This window comes from Mesoplodon bidens (genome assembly GCF_964165515.1).
Source record: "Mesoplodon bidens genome assembly, chromosome: 15".
Lineage (NCBI taxonomy): Eukaryota > Metazoa > Chordata > Mammalia > Artiodactyla > Ziphiidae > Mesoplodon > Mesoplodon bidens.
The window spans coordinates 16,841,990-16,865,512 of NC_138171.1; the positions used below are offsets into that span (position 1 = coordinate 16,841,990).

General features: G+C 49.4%; 2 protein-coding genes across 3 annotated transcripts in view; both read right to left on the reverse strand.

Annotated features, from left to right (window-relative positions):
* MYBL2 (MYB proto-oncogene like 2) overlaps positions 1-11,572 on the reverse strand; it is a 30,204-nt gene extending 18,632 nt beyond the window's left edge. Inside the window, exons 1-5 of one of the 2 annotated variants that reach the window (XM_081256254.1) lie at positions 11,346-11,572; positions 7,119-7,212; positions 1,773-1,844; positions 803-895; positions 396-616 (exon numbers count right to left, since the gene is read on the reverse strand). In XM_081256254.1, the coding sequence (XP_081112380.1) occupies positions 396-616; positions 803-895; positions 1,773-1,844; positions 7,119-7,212; positions 11,346-11,365 (500 nt within the window). In that variant the 5' untranslated portion in view covers positions 11,366-11,572. The remainder of the gene's footprint in view (positions 1-395; positions 617-802; positions 896-1,772; positions 1,845-7,118; positions 7,213-11,345) is intronic. The other variant, XM_081256255.1, reaches the window with a different exon arrangement.
* Positions 11,573-22,914: 11,342 nt separating this feature from the next.
* IFT52 (intraflagellar transport 52) overlaps positions 22,915-23,523 on the reverse strand; it is a 34,649-nt gene continuing 34,040 nt past the window's right edge. The window contains exon 14 of the mRNA XM_081256771.1: positions 22,915-23,185. Within this exon, the coding sequence (XP_081112897.1) occupies positions 23,138-23,185 (48 nt within the window). The 3' untranslated portion in view covers positions 22,915-23,137. The remainder of the gene's footprint in view (positions 23,186-23,523) is intronic.

Consider the following 23,523-nt stretch of genomic DNA (forward strand, 5'->3'; position numbering starts at 1 on the left):
CTTGGAGGGGCCAGGCCCAGCGTGAAGAGTAGGGTGAAAACGGGCAGTGGTTCAAACGTCCAGATCCTGGCCCTGACCTCACAGGCAGGAGGAAAGAGGTTTATTCTCTAAAAGAATAACCAGGCCACCCCGGCCACAGCAGAGGGCAGGGATGGCACAGAGCCGAAAGCGGGACCAGATGAGAGTCTGCACAGTGAACGGGAGGCCCCCAGGCCCCCCTCCCTTCCCTGTTCCAGACTCCCTGCAGCTGGGGCCCCCCTCCCCCCCCTCCCCTATCCCCTCCCAGCCCGGCAAGAATCTGAAGGACTCGTTCACTTCTGGGAAAAGTGAGCAACTCCAGAGAAATCGGACTGGGCCTTGGAACATCCCCGCAAAGGCCCCGGCAGGCGGCTCACCTCCCCGGCAGCATCTTGGCGATCTCGGCCCAGCGGTTGCCCAGCACCTTGTGGGCCTCGCAGATGATGCGGTCCTCTTCCTCCGTCCAGCAGGACTTCTTCACTTCGGGGTTGAGGTGATTGTGCCAGCGCTCGCGGCACTGCTTCCCCAGCCGGCCCTTCAGGTGCTTGGCGATCAGCGTCCACTGCTTCGTGCCGTACTTCTTGACCAGCTCGATGACCTTGGGGGAAAGCTGCTGTGAGGCCAGCGGGACCGGCCCTTTTCCCACCCCAGCACCGACCAGTGGGATGTCACACACCCAAGGTCCAGCTGGACAGCCCAGCCAACACCCAGGGGAGCCTCAGTCCCTTGACTCCCGGGGGTGGATGAAAGCCCGCCATGTGGCAGGCACTGTCCTGGGCGTTACCTTCTGGTCCTCCTCTTTGGTCCATGGCCCCTTGACGAGGTCTGGATTCAAGACCCTCAGCCACCGGTACTGGCACTGCTGGTCAGTGCGGTTCTGGGAAGAGGACAGGCACCCGTGAGAACTCCTGGGATGGTGGCCCTGGACCCCGGACACACACAGGTCTCAGGGGACACCTCAGCGGGGTTCTGTCTTGTTCCCTGCACCACCACACACTGCCTGCCCACGGGAACACGCATGGTTTCCCTGTGCTACCAGAGGGCCCGGATGGAACCAGGCAAACTCAGAACCATGTGGGAAGCCACCGCCAGCTGCCCTAACACAAGGGGGCCGCCCTGTCCCAGCCTGCAGGCTGTATCAGGGATCCTTGCTTGCTTCTGGGAGGGTAGTATCTCCCTGAAGGTTTCAGACCACATGGAGGAGGGGGAGGTGAGGAGGGTCTGGTGACTTGGTCCCTGAACTGCCCGATGAGCCAGGAAATAAGCCGACAGCAGCTCCTGCCACATCCCCTCCCTGCCAGACGCCTGCAGTGCTGGGGATGGGGGACCTGAGGGGGACCCACATCACCAGGAGCCTCTAGATGCTGGACATGGTGGCACCAGTCAGCTCCGCAGAGGCCTCACCATGGAGCCTGCTCAAGTATTGTTTCCCCTCAGTTTCAGTCTCACGGTTGAGAAACCGAGCACCAACTCGCTCCTGACTTGCAGGAAGAAATGCAAATATGTCACTGATCTGATTTCATGATCACGGAGCCCAAGACCCCCAGGCACACGGAGGCTGCTGCGTGGAGACGCTTACACCAGGGTGCCTTGGATTCCGGTTTGGGAAGAAAGGGCCTAGGAAGCCTGGAAGGTTGTTTTGTTGGGAGAGCTGGGGGGGACTTGGTAAGGAACCCCCCTTTCTTCTCCTTGACAGAAAGTCTGTCCCGGGCCCACTGTCCTGGGGGAGGGGGCCGCAGAGGGGCTGCACTCACGGGAAAGTGGCTGGCCAGGAACTTCCAGTCTTGCTGTCCAAACTGCCTCACCAGGGCCCTCAGCTGCTCATCCTGCCAAAGCCGGAAAGACAGAGGGCTCAGCTACACGTGTGCAGAAAACAGCTGCTCTTGACGGAGCCCTCCCCAAAGGAAACAGCCTCCCTCATCCACTCAGTCATGAAGTGACCACCTACTGCACACCAGGCACGCCAGGCATGGCAGCGGGCAGCATCGGAGCTGCCCAACCTTACGGGAGTTAAAGTCTAGAGGAAAGCAGATGTTAATCAAAGGCTCCTGCAAACAAAAGGAAAGGTGCTGGGGGGGTACGGAGAGGTCGATGGTGAGGCCTATTTGGGGGGATCCAAGGGACAGGCTCCAGGGAAGTCCAGTGAGGCTAGAATGCAGGAAGCAAGCAAGAGGGATGCAAGGGGGTTCTGGAGGGGCCGGCAGGGGCCAGACCACATGCAGGGTTGATTCGGGCCTCTGCGTCATGCAAAGCCACTGATGCACTGAAGCAGTGGGTGGTCACGGTTCAATGTGCTTGTTATGAACTTCACTTTGGCAGCTGCAGGAAAAGGGGCTACAGGTGGGCAGAATGAACGAGGGGAGGCCATTACAGGCACCTGGGCCAGAGACGACAGTGACCCAGCACTGGAGATGGGGGACGTGGGCAGAATCAAGAGCACTCAGAGGGGAAGGAAACCAGTACCTGCTAAAACGTGCTCCTGAATATAAACTACTGATTTACGCCACAACACGAAATCACAGCACCACTGTGATGAGGGAAAGAAGCCAGACATAAAGAGTATACATGGCGGGCTTCCCTGGTGGCGCAGTGGTTGAGAGTCCGCCTGCCGATGCAGGGGACACGGGTTCGTGCCCCGGTCCGGGAAGATCCCACATGCCACGGAGCGGCTGGGCCCGTGAGCCATGGCCGCTGAGCCTGCACGTCTGGAGCCTGTGCTCCGCAGCGGGAGAGGCCGTGGCAGTGAAAGGCCCGCGTACCGCAAAAAAAAAAAAAAAAGAGGATACAATGCATGATTCTGTGCTTAAGAACTTCTAGAAAATGTAAACTAAGCTATAGGGACAAAAAGATAGTCAGTGGTGTCTGAGGTCAGGGGTGGTGGTAGGGAGAAATGGACAGCAAAGGGAGCAAGAAATGCCTGGGGTGATGGAAACGCTCTACAATGACGGTGCTGGGAGTTTCATGGTAGCACGTCCATTGAAACTCGCTGAATTGTACTTTAATGGTTGTCATTGATTGTATGTAAAGTATTCTTCCATCGAATCAATTTTTTAATATCTTATATATATAAAGGAAATGTAGGAAATTCCCTGGCGGTCCAGTGGTTAGAATTCCGTGCTTTCACTGCCCAGGGCCTGGGTTCAATCAAAAAAAAAAAAGAAAAAGAAGAAAATGTAGTATATCCATACAGTAGAATATTATTCAGCCTTAAAACAGAAGGAAATTCTGTTACAAGATACAACGTGGATGACCCTTGAAGACATTATGCTAAGCGAAATAAGCCAGACACAAAAGGACAGTGTATGAGTCCACTCTTGTGAAGAATCTAAAGCAGTCAAAATCATAGAAACAGAAAGTAGACAAAGGTGGTTGCCAAGGGCTAGGAGGTGGGGGGTGGGAATTAAGTGTTTAATGATTCAGTTTTGCACGATGACAAAGTTCTAAAGACCTGCTGCACGGTGAGAATATACTTCACGTACTGAACTGTACACATTTAACGTTAGGTGTTTTTACACACTCTCTCTCTCTCCCTCTCTCTCTTTTTTTTTCTCTCTCTCCTGGACAGAAAAAAAGGCCACCAGAGAAATCCAGACCCTCAACTGCAGCTTGGCCACAGCCCAGCATCGGTTGGACAAAGTCCCCATAAATCCTGTAGCTGAGCCAGCCCACGCGCACAGAGCCAGCCCCGGACACCCGGCCCTCCCCTGCTGCCTGCCCGACCTGGCCAGGCCAACCCCTGCCTTCTGCCCATGTCCCCTGTGTCCATCTCCAGCACCACCATCCTCCCCGACGACTGGGGGGGACACTTTCGTCTCCAGCTCCTGCCGGACCCCATGGGGTCCCTCCACCCGTCCACTCCCGCCTGCACTGTCCTCGTCCCTCTGCAGCCATCTTCTCCCACCTGCCCGGCACAGCACCCTCTCCAACTCCCTCAGCCTCAGGCTGCCCCCAAATCCCTTGCCCACGCTACACACAGCAGACTAGCTCCCTGGAGCCCAGCTGTGGTCATGTCCCGCATCTGCTTCAAAAACCTTCAATGGCTTCACCTTGCCAGCTGAACAAGCCTACATCTCTGAGTCCGAAGTCCAAGGCCTTCCGGGATTGGACCCCATTCGATCTTTCCATCTTAATCAACCACGCTTCCTCTTTAAGGACCCTTCGCTCCAGCCAAACGGGGGCTCCTCTTGCTTTTCTCCACCTATAACCCGTTTCCTATTGACTTACCCACCATTTTGAACACCTGACTGCTGAATTTCCAAATCCTTACCCCATGAAACTGTTCTTAATTTCTCAGACAACAGTAAACTCAACTTCTAAAAGCATTTTGGGGAATTCCCAGGTGGTCCAGTGGTTAGGACTCTGAGCTTTCACTGCTGAGGGTGCGAATTATAATCCCTGGTCACGGAACTAAGATCCCACAAGCCTCTAGGCCAAAAAAAAAAAAAAAAAAGAGAGAGAGAGAGAAAGAGAAGGAAATTTTTAAAAAGGCATTTCGGGGCTTCCCTGGTGGCGCAGTGGTTGAGAGTCCGCCTGCCGATGCGGGGGACACGGGTTCGTGCCCCGGTCCGGGAAGATCCCACATGCCGCGGAGCGGCTGGGCCCGTGGGCCATGGCTGCTGGGCCTGCGCGTCCGGAGCCTGTGCTCCGCAACGGGAGAGGTCACAGCAGTGGGAGGCCTGCGTACCGCAAAAAAAAAAAAAAAAAAAAAAAAGGCATTTCGACAATTACAGGTGGCTCCTACATCTAGGAGGCTTAGTATAAGACAGGAGAGACACCAGAGTGAGCACAAAAGACACTAGTCTTGGGACTTCCCTGGTGGATAGTGGTTTGGAGTCCGCCTGCCAAAGCAGAGGACATGGGTTTGAGCCCTGGTCCGGGAGGATCCCACATGCCGTGGAGCAACTAAGCCCGTGCACCACAACTACTGAGCCTGTGCTCTACAGTCCACGAGCCACAACTACTGAGCCCACATGCCACAACTACTGAAGCCCATGCGCCTAGAGCCTGTGCTCCACAACAAAAGAAGCCACTGCAGTGAGAAGCCTGCGCACCACAACAAAGAGTAGGCCCCGCTCACAGCAACTAGAGAAAGCCCGTGTGCAGCAATGAAGACCCAACGCAGCCAAAAGTAAATTAAAAAAAAAAAAAAAAAAAGACACCGGTCTTGCCAGCACCATGATGGCCATAGCATGTCCACGGGCCTGGGCATGGTCCAGGCAGAGAGATGCTCTGGGGTAGGGACCCCATCTTGCTTGTTCTTCTAAGCCTGCAAGAGTGGAATATAGTCCCTGGTCCACAGTGGGATGAACAGAAAAGGCTGGCTTAGCACTCCTCTGAAGAAACATCTTTTATGATTTAAGAGTGTTTCACAACTCAAACAGTAAGGGGGGAAAAAAAAAGACTTAAAACTAAACACATACAGGAAAATAGAGGTAGAATAAAAAGATAAGGCCAGTAGGAGTCTAAATTGGTACAACCAAGTCAGAAAAAAACCTGACAGTTTCTAAACTAAACATACATACACCATTAGCGTACCTAAGTATCCTCTCTAGATGAATGAAAACATAATCCTCAAAAACACTTAGGCAGTAAAGAAGATGTGGCACATATATACAATGGAATATTACTCAGCCATAAAAAGAAACGAAACTGAGCTATTTGTAATGAGGTGGATAGACCTAGAGTCTCATACAGAGTGAAGTAAGTCAGAAAGAGAAAGACAAATACCGTATGCTGACACATATATATGGAATTTAAGAAAAAAAAAATGTCATGAAGAACCTAGGGGTAAAACAGGAATAAAGACACAGACCTACTTGAGAATGGACTTGAGGATACGGGGAGGGGGAAGGGTAAGCTGTGACAAAGTGAGAGAGAGGCATGGGCATATATACACTACCAAACGTAAGGTAGATAGCTAGTGGGAAGCAGCCGCATAGCACAGGGAGATCAGATCGGTGCTTTGTGACCGCCTGGAGGGGTGGGATAGGGAGGGTGGGAGGGAGGGAGATGCAAGAGGGAAGGGATGTGGGAACAGATGTATATATATGACTGATTCACATTGTTATAAAGCAGAAACTAATAATAAAAAACAAAAAAACAACAAAAAAAACCAAAAAACACTTAGGCAAGAATTTTCACAGCCGCTCTATCCACAATAGCCAAAAACTAGAAATAGCCCAAATGCCCATCAACAAGGGAAACATACTATGGTCTATCCATACAATGGAATACTATTCAGGAAGAAAAAAATGAACAAATTACTGAATCATGCAACATTATGCTGAACAAAAGAAGCCAGATAGAAAAGAGTAGGGCTGTATGATTTCATGTGTAGGACATTCGAGAACAGGCAGAACAATCAAACAGAGAGACATGGATGGGCGATTGCCTGGAGCCGGGAACGATGGACCACAAAGGGAACTTCCGGGGACAGTCAAGGTGGTGCTTATGTGAGTAATAGAGACTTATCAAAACTGTTGGAACTGCTCACTTTAAAAAGGTGCATTTAACTGTATCTAAATTATACTTCATAAACTTGATTAAAGAATAAAATCAATTCAGAGCTTGATATCGCAGACAAAATACAATCATTTTTTAAAAATGATAGTAAAGAGGGGGTTTGCAGATTTGGCTAAACCTCCCAGCAGTTAAAGGACAAGAAGCACAATTAAAGTCCACGATGCAGAACACACCAGCCTTCAAGAGACACAACAGCAATTGCTGGCCCCAAGGTCTGGGAGGTGCATCCCCCTAAGGGTCCTCAATACTGAGAGTGCCCAGGAATGCTCTGAGAAGAATCATCAGGCAGAACCAGAGTGCCTATCTGCTTCTTTTTTTGTTTGTTTTTTGGCTGCACCACGCAGCTTGTGGGATCTTAGTTCCCCCGACCAGTGATTGAACCTGGGCCCCCAGCACTGGAAGCACCGAGTCCTAAAGCTGGACCGCTAGGGAATTCCCCCATCTGCTTCTTTCATCAGCTCCTCCTCTTCATCATACTGGTCGGGGCATCAGGCAGACACAACCCAGGCTCTGTTCCTGGTCCAGCCTCCCAGCTGCCATCACCTCCACCCCCGCAGTTGCCTCTCGGTGTCACTCACCTCCTCGTGGGTCCACTTGACCTTGCACTTGCTGTCTCGCTGCTCCGGCACATCTGAATCTGTGTCCTGGTAGTGCAGCTCATCCAGCTCCTCACTGCAGGGAAAGCAAGCCAAAGGTCAAGGACATGCGTCTCTCTACCTGCTGCTACATGATGGACGGACACTGTGGACTGTGGCCATGACCTCTAGGGAAAGGTTTTGGGGACGCAGGCTTTTACTGTAGTTAAAATGTAGGTACTTCCACTCTCCTCTTTTTAAAAACTTTTTAATGAAATGGGATTATGGGCTACTTTTTTCTTTACTCTCTCTTTTTCCAAAATTATTTATTTATTTATTTATTTTTGTCTGCATTGGGTCTTTGTTGCTGCGCGCAGGCTTCATCTAGTTGCGGTGAACAGGGGCTACTTTTCGTTATGGTGCACAGGCTTTCTCATTGAGGTGACTTGTCTTTGTTGCAGAGCGTGGGCTCTAGGCGCACAGGCTCAGTAGTTGTGGCTTGCGGGCTCTAGAGCCCAGGCTCCAGTAGTTGTGGCGCACCGGCTTAGTTGCTCCGCGGCATGTGGGATCTTCGTGGACCAGGGCTCGAACCCGTGTCCCCTGCGTTGGCAGGCAGATTCTTTACCACTGCACCACCAGGGAAGTCCTCTTTACTCTTTCATTTTCAGTTAACACTCTAATGATTTCAAAAGCTACAAGAAAAAGGAAGTTAAGATTTCACCAAGGACTTCCCTGGTGGTGCAGTGGATAAGAATCCACCGGCCAATGCAGGGGACACGGGTTCGAGCCCTGGTCCAGGAAGATCCCACATGCCATGGAGCAACTAAGCCCATGTGCCACAACTACTGGAGCCTGCGCTCTAGAGCTGACAAGCCACAACTACTGAGCCTGCACGCCACAAATGTTTAAGGCTGTGCGCCTAGAGCCGGAGCTCCACAACAAGAGAAGCCACCGCAAGGAGAAGCCCGCGCACAGCAACAAAGAGTATCCGCCACTTGCCGCAAGTAGAAAAAGCCCATGTGCAGCAATGAAGACCCATCACAGCCAAAAATAAATAAATAAATTTATAAAAGAGAAAAGATTTCACCAAGAATATTATATTCAACACCAGACACCTATTTCAAATTTTCTTTTAAATAACAAAACTTTTTCAACTTGCATGGGTATTTTAAGGATTAAAGCTGATGATGTATGTGGGCTTCCCTGGTGGTGCAGTGGCTGAGGATCCGCCTGCCAATGGAGAGGACACAGGTGTGAGCCCTGGTCCGGGAAGATCCCACATGCCGCAGAGCAACTAAGCCCCCGCGCCACAACTACTGAGCCTGTGCTCTAGAGCCCACGAGCCACAACTACTGAGCCTGCGTGCTACAACTACTGAAGCCGGCGTGCCTAGAGCCCATGCTCCGCAACAAGAGAAGCCACCACAATGAGAAGGCCGCACAACACAACCAAGAGGAGCCCCTGCTCGTTGCAATTAGAGAAAGCCATATGCAGCAACAAAGACCCAACACAGCCAAAAAAAAAGCTGATGATGTATGTAATCATCAAGCACCAGGATTTTAAGAAATATTGTTTGAGAAAACCGTTTAAAATACATTATCTCAGTAACTATGCCCATTTTTGCATACCCCTTCTCAATCCTTGCCTACACATAGGTCTAGTTTATGGAGCGAAAAATCAGAGTACAAGCAGCTTTGAATTCTGGATGCTTTTATTTTCTAACAGGTAATTTTCCAAGTTACTCCAAAATCTTCCTATTTATCAGGTTTAATAGTTACAAAAATGGAGATCATGCTATCCACCCCCAGGCATGTCCAGGGCTCACAAGAGCACCCTCCCAACTCCACTAAGTCACCTCTGTCAGGGACATTCCGAAGTCAGGCATTTTTAAGTGGGAAAAAAGCCTACACGTCTCCAAACAAGCAAGGCAAGCACAGGCCTCTCCAAAAGAGGAAGAGGACTTCCTTCTGTGGCCACGCTCCTTTCCCCTTCTCAGCATCTTCCTAATCACACGCACACTCCCCAGAGCACATTGGAAATCCTCCCCTCTCATAACATAAGCACTTAGGCTGCAACTGCCTGTCTCCTTGACAACCTGGACAGAGGTCCGCTCCACCTCATATCTGTAGGGCCTTTGGGGGGTAGCAACAAAATGCCTTAAGAAATGTTTGCTCTGGGAATGGCTGGATATAGGAATGAATAAACATGCAGAACTGCTGCCTGTTAGTCGATAAGAAATGCTAATATAAGTAAACTTTTTAGAATTAGGAAAGGGACAGATGGATTCCTAAACCCAGCAATACACCAGTCATAGGAGGAGCTGGAATTCAGCCTTGTCTTGTCATTCCCAACCCTATTCATGGGGTCCTCCACTATCGCAAAGTAGGAGGCAAAAAAAGCTCTACAAGATGCTAATAACAGAAGGAAGCTGGCTTTAACATTAACTGCCCCCAGACTCCGTTTTGACAGAAACTACCTTTGGTTCTCCAGCACCCAGCTTCTGAGAGAAGCTCAGCAAATGTTCCTTCGAGGAAGAGACTGTTTCTGTGTGAACACTCTCTGGTGCTCGAAAATACTCTATTTAATGGGGAGAGCAGCTCAGACGGCTGGGAGAATTCTGTGAGGTAATATACTTCTATCACCAACACGACGATGACTGTCTACTTCACGTGCATTCTCATTATCCCCATTTAATAGATGTGAACATAGAGGCTCACAGGGGTTATGCCACCTGCCAATTCCACTAAGCCAGGCTCCAGCCGGCACCTTCCAGTCCTCATCTCGTAATCCCAGCTGGAAAAGCAGAGGCGAAGTCAGTAGTGGCAACCACATGGAGGTCCAACACACCCTTTCTATGCCCTTTCATGTGCTGGGCCCTGCTCCAGATAGGGTGAGTCAGAAGCTGAGCAGGAAGTGGAACACTGGTGCCGAGGAGAGTTACAGCGAGTGGCCAGGAATCAAACTGAATGCTGTTCCAGGGTACAGAACTCATCCCTCAGCTTGGGGGGGGGGGTCCTCCACTGAGCCCCAGGGGAGAAGTAGCAGAGGACCTGGGGGTTGTCTGGGGCCTTGGTTGTTGCCTGGAGTTAACACTTCCTGAACCAGAAATTCAGGGCCTGACAAGTGCCTGCCCAGAACAACCCTTGGGAATTGGAGCTGCCCTGAGAAATTGTCGCCTGAGGAAGACACACCCTGAGCCTTACCACGGCCCAGGGATCAGATGCTTCCTTGCTGAAAGGAATTCTAGGGAAAGCCAGCAACGATGGCTTCTCAGGTCTATATGCTGGGCCTGAGAAGGCAACCACCATCTGAAGTGGGGTTTGAAGTTATCTGGGCTGCATGAATCCAGGGAGGGAACAGGGCAGAATCCCATTGTTCTCCGTGACTCCCAGGCTGGTTGAAAAGCCCAGAGCTCAGGCACCGGGTGCACGGGTCTAAGACACGGACCTGGAGCCCACAGACCTGGTTCCTGGCTTGACTCTGCTACTCATTCTCTGGCGAGTTAAGTAAGATGGAGACCGCAGTTCCTGCCTCCACCCCAGGGGCTGCTGGCACAGAGCAGTCTCGATACACATCAGTCTCTCTTCCCCTCGCCTTCAACCTCAGCTGCCCCAAACCCCTCATGTGGAACAGGAAGACAGGTCTCCGAAACGAAAACGAGCTGGGGTCCGCAACCCAGGTGGTGGGGGACCAAAAAGTCACCCCCCCCGCCCCTGCATCCTTCCTAGGTCGGGGGAGGGAGCTTGGGGTTCTGTGTTTCCCCGAATGTTAAGAAATGCTCACCGGCAAATCTGAACCCCAAAAGGCTTGAACGACAAGAGTCTCCCCGGCTTTGGCCGCCCGCTCGCCGTCACTTGGAAAATCACTTTCCTTCTCCAGGGGTCGCCTCCCTCCCCGGTAAAGCCCCTTCCAGCTGACACCGCCGTCCCACCCCCACCCCGCAATTAGGCGGGAGACAAAATGACATCATGCAGGGCTTGGCCCGTGTCCCAGAAGACCCGCCCGCCCCAGCTCCGGGGCCCAGAGAGCCGAGCGAGGGGCCCCCGAGAGACCCCGGCTTCGCGCGCACCCCCCGCGTCTCCCCGCGTCGGGCGACACAGGACACTGCGTTTCCTGAGGACCCCACCCCCGCCCGGCTCAGAAGGGCCACAGCGAGGGTGGGGGCAGAGGTCGAGGTTGGGGAGAGGTCGGGGAGGGGGGAGGGGCCCTTAGCTTCCCGGCTCCTCTCACCCGCGTGTCCGCCGAGACATCCCCCCGGCCCGGGCCGCGCCGCGCTCGCCCGCCCGCCGGCTGAGCCCGGAGCGGGAGCCGGGCCGGGGTCAGGGTGCGGGCTGCTTCGGCCGCTCCGGGCCCCGGGGCTGCGCTGCGAAGCGTCAGCGTGGCCGTAGGTCCCGCCGCTGCTCGCAGGGGCTGTGAGAGCCGCCGGCGCGCACAGAAGCACTTTTCTATCTCCCGCCAAGCGCGTCGGCGCCGCCCGGGCCTGGCGCGCGGGCGGGCTGGCGTGCGCGGGGCGGGGCCAGCGGGCGGGGCGTGCTTGGGGGGCGGGGCCGGAGAGCCGAAGAACACCGCACCTGCGCAGAGCCCTGAAGCCCCAGGGCAGGGAGAGGGCGTGGGTGTGGCTCAGAACCGGCAGCCAGGTGACTGAGGCCTGGCTGGAGCCAAGAGTGATCGGGGCGGCCCTGGAGGAAAGACTGAGGAAAGGGAGTGAGCCGCAAGGATGGGAGAGCCAGGCCGGGGAAACCACCTGTGCAACAGGGCCAGCTCTAGTCCAAGCCGCTCCTGCGTCCCTACAGCCCCACCCCAAAGCGGCCCCCTGACCCCCACCTAGACCGGGTCTGTGCCTTGAAACCATCTCCCTGCTTCCTTTCCAGCCTCGAATTCAATGGCTCCAGCTCCTCAGCTTGACTGCTGGCGGCCAAAAGCGAGCCTCCTAGAATGCAAAAGTGATCTTGACTCTTCAGAACTTAAAATCTAGGTCCTTTCCCTCAGGGTAAAATACTCTGTAATCAGGTATTTATAGGATTCTGCCAGATCACCGCCCCACCCCCCAACCCCCCCCCCGCCCCCAGCCAAAGAAAACTCGCTAGCGTCCTGGCCTTTACTCGGGCCCAGTACACTTCCTACCCCTCCCACCCGACTAGTTCCTGTTTATCCTTAGAGTCCCTGGCCCACAACCTGCTTGTTGACTTGTGCGTCTCCCCATTTGAACTATGGGCTTGCTAAGGTCCAAGTGGCCCCTCAATTCACAGCAGTATCCCCAGGGCCCAGAATTCAACTGTTGCACTGAATTCAGTTTACTACATGCTTAAACTCCTAGAGGCTTAGCAAGGATTTTCCATTTTAAGTTGCCATTTACCAAGTACCTCCTGAGTGTCACCCCACATCCAAGACAGGGTGATGAAAGAGGGGTAACTGAATTATGAGACAGGAGCCTGGGGAGATGGGCTTAAACCTCAACCTCTTAGCCCCTACTTATGCCTCGGACCCCACTTCCAGAAACTTCTGGCCACCTGGGGACAGTCCAGCCCACTGCTGCAAACTTCACTTACCACAACAGAAGGAACACTGACATCTTATTATACTTGCTAGAAGCTTCCACATCAATTAATTCAGGGCTGCCCCCACCCACTTCCCTCATAAAGTAATTCATGTGGACATCCCCTTTTCATTGCTAGGGCATAATATTTAAGAGTGTAGGCTCTGAAGCCAGACTTCCTAGGGTTTGATTCCCAGCTCCATCATTTACTAGTTATGTGATCATAGGCAAATAACTTCTCTGTGCCTCAGTTTTCTCATCTATAAAAATGAGATTTATCAAAGACTTAGATAGCTTTTACTATGTGCCAGCCACTGTTCTGTACGCTTTATACATTTTAATTCATTTAATCCTCATAGCAACCCTATGAGGTAGTATTAGTATTCTCTTCTTTGGGCAGATGGGGACACTGAGACACAGGCCTCCCCCCAGGTCACACTGTTAGTAAATGGCAAAGAAGGGATTTAAGCCTGGGTTGTCTAGTTCCATAGTATATGCTATTAATCACTACACTGGTACCTACTTTGTGGGGTGGTTTTAGGATTAAATAAACTTATATATGTAAACCACTGAGAACAATCTCTGGTACATAATAAGCCCTATATTACTTTTTGTTGTTATTATTATAACTCTTCAGCTGCTCTCATGCTTGTCCTTTGAGGTCTAGGAAGTTGCTTTGCACACAGCACACATTCTCACATGGATTATTAGTCCCATTTCAGGAGAGAGACAGGACATGCTAGCTCAGGCAAGGTATTTGCCCAAGGCAAGAGACAGGGAGCAGCTGTCTCCAGTTGCTAGCCAGTTGACCAATACACTTACCGACTGAAAAAGAATGCACAACCTAGAAGTTGAGAATTTTGTTTTCTTCAGCAGTACTACTGAGGACTTAAGCCTGGGATATAGCATCTCAGATAGCTGAGGGACTGTTCCGAAGAGGTAAGGGTGGAGCCAGGATATATAGTAGTTTTTGCAATAACGAAACAAAAAAACCCCAAGTAGTTGGAAATCAAAAGATTACTGCTAATTAAAAGAAAACCAGACATCTTAAGTTAATGAATTTAGCACTCTTCTATGTGTGGAAAGATGCAGAAGTCTGAGCTTATTGAAATTACTTGTTTGATACACACCTTAACTATCTAGGGCCAGTATCCTATTTTTCTCCAGCCTGAATCCTCTCAGGGCGCACCATCAGGGGTGGCTGCAGTGGCTGCTGGCTTGATGGCCACAACATCCTTTGTTTACTGAAGTGGCAGGTGATGTTCTTTGTCCATATCAGAGTCTAAGAAGCCTGGAGTCTGCTGCGAGTCAGAGAGCAGGGACGTCACCCTGGCACCAGATGGAATCTGGTTATCTGCACAAGTGTGTCTTCTCCAGTTAACATCATGCCAACAGATACCCCTGGAGAGAAGACTCCAAGTGTCCTGGGTGCAGCCAGGAGTGGTCCCTGGGCTCAGGACTGATAACATACAGACTGCACTCTACCAGGAACCTTTTCCTGCACATGCCCACCTTGGACAGGGAGGCTTCAGTCATTTGGTCATTCCACAGTTTGCCCCACCCCAGGTTCCAGACCCAGGGCCTGCCCCCGTCTTGGGAAGGCAGCATCAGCCTGGACACAAAACAAACACGGATTGATGACAAATAAATGATAAGTAGGATCACATGTCCCTCTGCCTGGCGTCTTCCCCTCCACTTACTGAGCACCTCCCTTTTCACCCTTGTCCTCCCACCACCTACTTCCTCTGCCCATAATTTTACTGCTCACTCAAGAGCAGACAGCCCCACATTCACATTTCAGCTTCAGATGTTGACCATAATGTTTGGCTCCAGGCAGGTACTCACAGAAGGGGTTTTACACATTTTTAATTGAATGAATGAAATGTTAAAGATAACATTTGGGCTGGAGAGTTGTTAGGAAGGCACAGAACTGGGGGAACTTGGAATGCTAGAGTTTCGACTGTGCCTTATAAGGACCATCAAAAGAGATTTTGAAACAAAGGAATGTTTTTCAGATACTTCTGCCCAAGGAATTCCCTGGCGGTCCAGTGGTTAAGACTCTGCACTCTCAATGCCGAGGGCTCAGGTTCAATCCCTGAAGGGAACTGAGATCCTATGAGACACACCGTGCGGCTGGAAAAAAAGAAAAACGTTTTAAAAAAAAGATAACGTCTGCTTCATCCCCAAGGGCATCAGTGTAGAGGACAGAGTCATGGCAGCAGGTAAGTGGCCGGAGGCATGAGAGGTCCAGGACTAGCAGTGAAAATGGGAAACTTTCAACAACAGGGTGGATCCCAATGCAGGGAAGCAATTCAATTAACTGATTCAAGAAATCAGACCTCAACAGAGAAATTTCCTCGCCCACTTCTCAAAAGATTGAGATTTTATGAATAACTATTTGCAAAGCACCTATATTTGAGTTCCAGCAAAGGACCTGCAAAATATTCAGGTCAGAAAATAATAGCTGGATTTTACTGCGGAAGACACCATGGGCCAGGCACAATACCAAGAGTTTTGCCTTCATTTTCCATTTAATGCTCATCACTATGTGAGGCAGGTATCAATCAATAAGCTCCCCATTCTAAAGATAAGGAAACTGAGGTACACAGGTGTTAAGTTGCCATGATCACACAGCTAGTGGGCTGGTGGCTTGAAGCAAAGCACCCATACTTTGAAATGTAAATTGAGAGTACAGTTTGTGAAAATATGTCGAAATGATTGAGGCTGGGCTGCACCAGGAGCTAGTCATCAGGAGACAATCCAACATCCATACTCTCTAGAACCTCACCAGCTGATAGGAAAGACAGTGAGTAAACAGAAAATTAGATCTATCAGGGTGAAGATAAAAGCAGGGGCTGTGGGTATCAACCAAAGGGGTCACTGAAGGCTCTTCAAAGCTGGGTGATTTAGGAATTTGCAAGGTGGCCAGAGGGAAAAGTCAGTGCCTATCAAGGAGAGAAATATTAGGAAGTACTCAGACTGCCCAGAGTTGAAGTCACTTTTTTTTTTTGATTTTTAAAAAAAATTTTATTGGAGTATAGTTTCTGCTGTACAGCAAAGTGAATTAGTTATGCATATATCCACTCTTTTTAGATTTCCTTCCCATTTAGGTCACCACAGAGCACTGAGTAGAGTTGAGTTGAAGTCATTTTTGATTCTTCTCTCCCATCATTTAATCTGACCCATCTGCAAATCCTATTGGCTCTACTACCCTCAAACTCTACCTTCAAAATATATCCGGTGGCAAAGCACACGAAAAGATGCTCAATACTATTTCATTTGGGAAATGCAAATTTAAAACCACAATGAGATTTACACACCTATTACAATCGCTGACTAAAAAGACTAATCACGTCAAATGTTGAAAATGGGGAGTAATCAGACTTCTCAAATACTGCTGGTGGAATGTAAAACTGTACAACCACTTTGGAAACAGCTTAGCAGTTTCTTAAAAACATATACACCTACCATATGACCCAGCCATATGGAGCCAAGAAAAATGAATGCACATGTTCACACAGAGCCTTTTACATACTTTTATTTGTAATAGCCCCTAACTGGAAACACCCCAAATGTCCATCAACAGGTAAGTGGATAAACAAATTATAGGTATAAAACAAATATATCCACTCTGACAATAAAAAGGAATTACTTATACAATGTGAATCTCAAAATAATTATGCTGAAAGAAGACAAAGAGTACACACTGTGTGATTCCATTTAAACACGACTCCAGAAATTGCAAACCAATCAACAGTGACAGAACCAATCTAAAGTGACAGTGGTTGTAGAGAAGGGATGACAAAGGGACACGAAGAAGTTTTGGGGGAGTGATGGATATGTTCCATTTGCCTGACTCTAGGGGTCCCTCTTCAATCACTGGGAGAAGTGTGGGGTCATTGACCACAGAACAGGGCAATCAACCCTGCGTGGGCTTGTCCAGACTCATGCCTGCCCCAGCTGTGTCCTCATTTATGCAATCGCAAAGAGTGAGAGTTTGGTCTCTTAGAAACCTCCTGGGAATTTCCTGACGGTCCAGTGGTTAGGACTCCGCACTTCCACTTCACCGGGCACGGGTTCCATCCCTGGTCAATCGGGGAACTAATGCAAATCTCTTGCATTCCTGATGAGGGGGATGAGACTCCAAGAGAAGAGCCAGGATCCTGGACTGCTTTAATACACACACCACGTCCAGCCCACACCTCTGACTTCTTATCCTGGGCCTTCTGGGGCATCAGCTTTCACAAACATTTAGTTCTTCCTTTTGTAACATGGCCACTTGCAGTTCAGCAATCAAGCTGGAAGGAGTCGCGGATTAAGGAGTTAAGGCACAAATTCAGGGAGGGAACGAGCGACGGACACCAAGGTCTAGTCCAGAGGCGAGTGGAAACCACCTGCACGGCCCAGCCCGGCCAGGCCCCGAGGCCGCACTTGAAGGTAACATCACCCACCTCTGTGAAGATGGAGAGGGAAAATCAGGCCTTGGAGTCCACCTGGCAGTCTCTCGCCGCCCACAGTGACCAGGGACAAGAGACGTGACCTGTTTCGAGGGGTCCAACTAGTGAATAAAGGCCGAAGATCCCAGGCCCTCTGACCGCGGAGCCCGCGCCTCCGCCCAGAGCGGATCCACTTGCAAGCGCGCGCTCCTGCTCAGGCTCCGCGCGAGGCATCGCGGGAGTCGCACCGCCTGACGTCACTATAGGGCGCGGGCTTGGGGTTAGGTTGGATCCCGGCTGCTGGGCTGCGGAGCTCCCGCAGACTTTCTCCCGCGACGCGGTCTCGCCCGGTGACCCCGCCGGCCCCGCGCCCTCTGAGCCATACTCCCTGGGAGCCTGATCGTGAGAGGATGGGTGAAAGGCCCAGGGGAGGAGAGGGAGCAGGGCAGGTACGTCGCCGGCCTCTGACACTATGGCGGTCACGGCCCGGAGCCCGGTTGACCCCCTTCTACCTCGAGCCGTCCCTGACTCGCCGTGTGGCTCAGCAAGCCCTGCACAAGCCCCCGACACTGCAAGTTTCCTTCACGCTATTTGTCACCGTCAGCAACTCTTACGAGGTTAATTTCTCTCTCGCATTGTGAGCTGCAGGAGCGCAACCCTAGAATGAAACAATAGTGGGCTTCGTGTTAAAATTTGGTATAAGCAAGATTTATTACTCTTTTTAAAGTACATATTTCTTCCTGTCTCTTCAAGGCAGCGGAAGAAATTAATAACATTGGTTGCAGAAAGAGGAACTAAATGGCTAAAGAGGGTGAAATTCTCTTTCAACATCCTTCAGCGCCGTGCTTACGTATTACCTAACATTTTTTAAATTAAAAAAATTTAAATTTCCTTAAGGCATACGTAGCGCTCTAGGACCTTTTACAGGAGAGTTTGAAAACCTCTCATATATGATTTTATGAATAAGAAGTAACTTAGCAAAAGCCACACAATGGATCTATGATCTATCATAAGATCAAGTTTTCCTCCGTGCTCTTGGGGGAGTAGAGAGACCTTTTGTCACCCATACATCTCTCTCATTATGTTATCACCTCTTCGTTGTTTTTTTTTTTTAAGATTTATTTACTTATTATTTATTTTTGGCTGCATAGGGTCTTAGTTGTGGCACACCGGCTCTTCGTGGCGGCCCGCAGGCTTCTCTCTAGTTGGGAAGTGCGGGTTTTCTCTCTCTAGTTGTGGCATGCAGGCTCCAGAGAGCATGGGCTCTGTAGTTTGTGGCATGCGGGCTCTCTAGTTGAGGTGTGAGAGCTCAGTAGTTGTGGCCCGTGGGCTTAGTTGCCCTGCGGCATGTGGGATCTTAGTTCCCCAGGACAGGGCTCGAACTGGCGTCCCCTGCATTGCAAGGTGGATTCTCTACCACTGGGCCACCAGGGAAGTCCCTCCTCTTCGGTTTTTTTTTTTTTTAATAAATAAATATTTATTTATTTATGGCTGTGTTGGGTCTTCATTGCTGAGCGCGGGCTTTCTCTAGTTGTGGCGAGTGGAGGCTTCTCATTGTCGTGGCTTCTCTTGTTGCAGAGCACGGGCTCTAGGCGCGCAGGCTTCAGTAGTTGTGGCACGTGGGCTCAGTAGTTGTGGTGCACGGGTTTAGTTGCTTCGCGACATGTGGGATCTTCCCGGGCCAGGGATTGAACCCGTGTCCCTTGCATTGGCAGGAGGATTCTTAACCACTGTGCCACCAGGGAAGCCCCCTCCTCTTCGTTTTGATAACAACATTTCTCTGATGAGAGATTTTTTGAGTTCAACAAAGTCTCCAACAATTTTTTTTTCCGCTGCTACCTGCTAGGACTGGTACTACCACTTTATTGTTTTGTGTGTATGTGTGTGTTTTTTTTTTAAAGAGTAAAGTTGAAACACCTGTTCGAGTCAGTTAACTTTTTCATCTCAAGTGGCTTATGTGCCAGAAAAAGTATGTGCACATAGGTGGACAGCATCTGGGATAAAGGGCTCATGTTTGAATTTAAAAACAGCCCTGCTCGTTATCTTAACCAATTGTTTAGACTTAACTTCACTAATAGTGGACCAATCTGACATACATAGCATCACCTATGAAATATTCTTGCCAAAAATGTTTAATTCAAAGCTAGCCTTTTATGTCTAACTTCCAGTATGCAGGAAATAAAGGAAATAAAGGGACAAGTTAATAGACATCAGATAAATCTAGAATGTGGGACACCTAATTTAGTCTCTTCAAAAAGTCAATGTCATTTAAAAAAAAAGGAAAGAAAAAGGAACAAAAGAAAGAGGTAGGGAGACTGTATTGGATTTAAAGAAACTAAAGAGACAAATCCAATATGTGAAACTTGACTGGCTCCTGGCTTGAAAAAACATCTATAAAACATTTTGGGGACAGTTGGGAGACATCTGAATAAATATTAAATATTAGATATGATAGTGGTGTATTGTAGTTATACAATGATGTATATTAAGGGGTAAAGTATTATAATGTCTGAAATTTAATTTCAGATGTTCAGTAAGAAAAATTACATACACAACAAGTATATATGGCAATATGTTAACTTCTGAAAGTAGGTGGTGGGTACTGGTGTTTACTGTACTATTCTTACCACTTTTCTGTATGTTTCAAGTTTTTCGTAAGAAGTTGGGGAAAAACATACATCCTTGCCACAGGTCACCCACAGACGAAGGGGAAAAGGCAGCTGACGCATGGCAGGACAGGCCTTGCTTCCTCCGAGGAACCTTCTCGAGTCAGGAGTGTGGGGGGAGAAGCTCCAGGTTAGCAGCAGGCAGTGCTCCTCTGGACCTAGGTTTCCCTAGTCCTCTGTGTCCCAGTTGGAAAGTGAAGTTGGATTAGATTCAGATCCAAAAAGTTGCTCTAAAATTGTAGGTATGGGGCTTCTCTGGTGGCGCAGTGGTTAAGAATCCGCCTGCCAATGAAGCGGACACGGATTTTAGCCCTGGTCCAGGAAGATGCTACATGCTGCAGAGCAACTGAGCCTGCGAGCCACAACTACTGAGCCTGCACACCACAACTACTGAAGCCCACGCACCTGGAGCCCGTGCTTTGCAACAAGAGAAACCACTGCAATGAGAAGCCCTCGCACCACAACAAAGAGCAGACCCCGCTCACCGCAACTAAAAGCCCACGCACAGCAATGAAGACCCAACGCAGCCAAAAATAAATAAGTAAATTTATAAAAAGATAAAAAATAAAATTGTAGGTATGAACACGTAGATACAAAGAACAGAGTAGTGGTTACCAGAGGGGAAGAGGCAGGGGGGAGGGCAAAATGGATAAAAGGGATCAACTGTGTGGTGACAGATGGAAACTAAATTTATGGTGGTGAGCACACTGTAGGAAATAGAGGAGTAGAAATGTAATGTACACATGAAACACAGAATGTTATACACCAATGTTACCTCAATAAAAAATAAAATTGTAGTTATCTATTGCTGCATAACAGTTTACTCCAAATTAATGGCTTAAAACTGCCATTTTATTATGTTCATAGATTCTGTGGGTCAGGAATTCAGGAAGGTCAGAGCAGGGACAGCTTGTCTCTGCTCCATGATGTCTGGGAACTCAACTAGGACAACTCAGAAGACTAGGGGTGACTTCCTGTTTGGAGTCCTCTTCATTCATGTGTTTAGCAGGTGATGCTCGTACAGGTTGGGACCTCTGGCTGTTGGCCAGACCATCTATACATGGCATATCCACGTAGCCTATCCAGGTGGCCACAGACTTGTATGGAGGCTCCAAGTGCCCCAAGTGAACCAGGCAGAAGCTGTATAGCCTTTTATGACCTAGCCTCAGAAGTCACAGTGTCAGTAACATAGTGCCAGATTGAGAGGGAGGGAACAGAGATCTCACCTCAATGGCAGGAGAACCAAAACCACAGTGTAAGAGAAGAGCACATGGGGGCTTCCCTGATGGCGCAGTGGTTGACAGTCCGCCTGCCGATGCAGAGGACACGGGTTCGTGCCCCGGTCCGGGAAGATCCCACATGCCGCGGAGCGGCTGGGCCCATGAGCCATGGCCACTGAGCCTGCGCTCCGCAACGGGAGAGGCCACAACGGTGAGAGGCCCGCGTACCGCAAAAAAAAAAAAAGAGCACATGGGATGGGAGGTAATTGTTGAGCACATTTTTGGAATGTATTCCAAATACATTTCCATGACACTCCCTGCTGTTCCACAGCTGCTTGTTCTCAGCTGGCCCCTAGGTTCTGCCCTTTGAGCAAAGTGGGCTCCCCCATCCCTAACACTGTGTTCTGGCTTGGCTACTCTGAATAAGCCCTGCACTAGGGCTTCAGTGAGAGAGAATGGAAGCCTACAGAGCCTTAACATGAATAAATCATTTGAAATTCAGGATGTGACTTGAGCCTTTCTCCCCAAGGTTTTAAATTTCCAAAAATGTATAAAATAGATAACTAATGAGAACCTACTACGTAGCACAGGGAACTCTACTGAATGCTCTGTGGTGACCTAAATGGGAAGGAAATCTAAAAAAGAGGAGCTATATGTATACATATAACTATTCACTTGGCTGTACAGCAGAAACTAACACAACACTGTAAAGCAACTATACTCCAATAAAAATTTTTAAAAATGGGGCCTCCCTGGTGGCGCAGTGGTTGAGAGTCCGCCTGCCGATGCAGGGAATACGGGTTCGTGCCCCGGTCCAGGAGGATCCCATATGCCGCGGAGCGGCTGGGCCCGTGAGCCATGGCCGCTGGGCCTGCGCGTCCGGAGCCTGTGCTCTGCAACGGGAGAGGCCACAGCAGTGAGAGGCCCGCGTACCGCAAAAAAAAAAAAAAAAATTTTTTTAAAATGAACTTCCAAAAATGTTAATTCCTCGACAGACTATTTTCCTGGCTTCAATTATCAACTCCATGTGAACAACTCAGATCTTGAGACTGGACACCTTTCCTAAGCCTTAGTTAGGTATTTCTAACTATTTACTGGTTATTACCACTTGCACGAATTGCCATTGTCTCAACTGGTTCTTATGCTCTGAAACAGCTCACCCTTCAGAATCCCCGTCTTCCAAAAACTCCACCACAGTCCCAGGCAATCAGGCTCAAAATCTTGCCAACCTGACCTCTAACGCCCGGACCAAATCTATTTCAGAATGCCACCTTTCCTACAACAGCATCTTAAATCCGTGCTCTCATTACTTCCTCTTGGAGTTATACGACACTCCCCCTAAGGGCCTTCCTTCCAAAGTTCTATCTTTACAGAACCCACCAGCTAAGCTATTCCCATTGCACCATATCCCTTACACACTGGCAGTGGTTCTGCAATCTTCTATCTGGCTTTCAGGCTTTCCCCAAAGCTGGTTCCCAGTGTATCCAGTACATTTGCACAATGCACAAATGCTGTGCATTTCCACATCAACTGCTCCATTCAAGCAGGTACAGTCTCTCCCATTGTCCTTGGGACTGATGATCACATTTTGCCCTGCATTATAACCTAAAACGATGACAAAACTGAGTGGTTCAGGAGCTCAGAGGAGAGGGACAAAGTGTGGGTGAAGGCAACAGCCTCCAAATGGTTGTGCCTGTGTGCAGCTGGGAGATGGAGTGAGTGAGCTATGTAAAGAAGATACCTATCAACTATTTTACCTTTTTCATTAGGTACAGTGGGGCAAACAGACTGTGGGTTAAGTTTGTTTTCTATCCTTTTGAGCTAGTCCAAAAGCTGTACAGCATTCATAAGCTTGAGAGTTATTTATGCTTCTGATAAAAGAGACTCAAATCTAGAACTGGAGTCAAAAGAAAAGACTTCAATGAAAGACTGATGCATAAATTATAAAAGTACAGATTCAAACAGATTTAATTTTAAAAATGGAACATACCTTACAGAAGTTAGAAATGTTATCCCTCTCTGGGCACTATAGAAGATGCACAGACCTTCCACAGCTATTAGAAGAAAGACTGTATAGACAATTTTGATAAAGAATTGAGGGACAATTCAAAAAGAGTTTATAAAGAGAATCAGGAGGCAGAAAATGCTTGAAGAGGCTTGGTCCTCAGAAATTATTCTGGAATGCCGTTTCACTTGTATCAATATCATGTTCCTGGATGAGGGAATAAGACATAGAATTTTAGAATTTCAGTTCAAAACCTGAAATGTGAACTCTTTGTTGTTTTGGACTTTGATTAGGGATTCTAAATCATCATTAATTGGGACACATAGCTAATCTCTGGGCTTTAAGGCTAAATCCAGCCCGAGGATTAAGTTTTCATGACCAGGACAGGGCTTTGACCACAGCCCACCACCCACCATGATGAATGGGAAGCAGATACATTTGAAGGTACTGATGCAGACACCACACCAGACTTCTTACCTTGGCCTTAGGGGCCTGACCCTGCCTTGCCACCAAGGTAAGTACTGTTGGGAATCTACCTGGCCCCC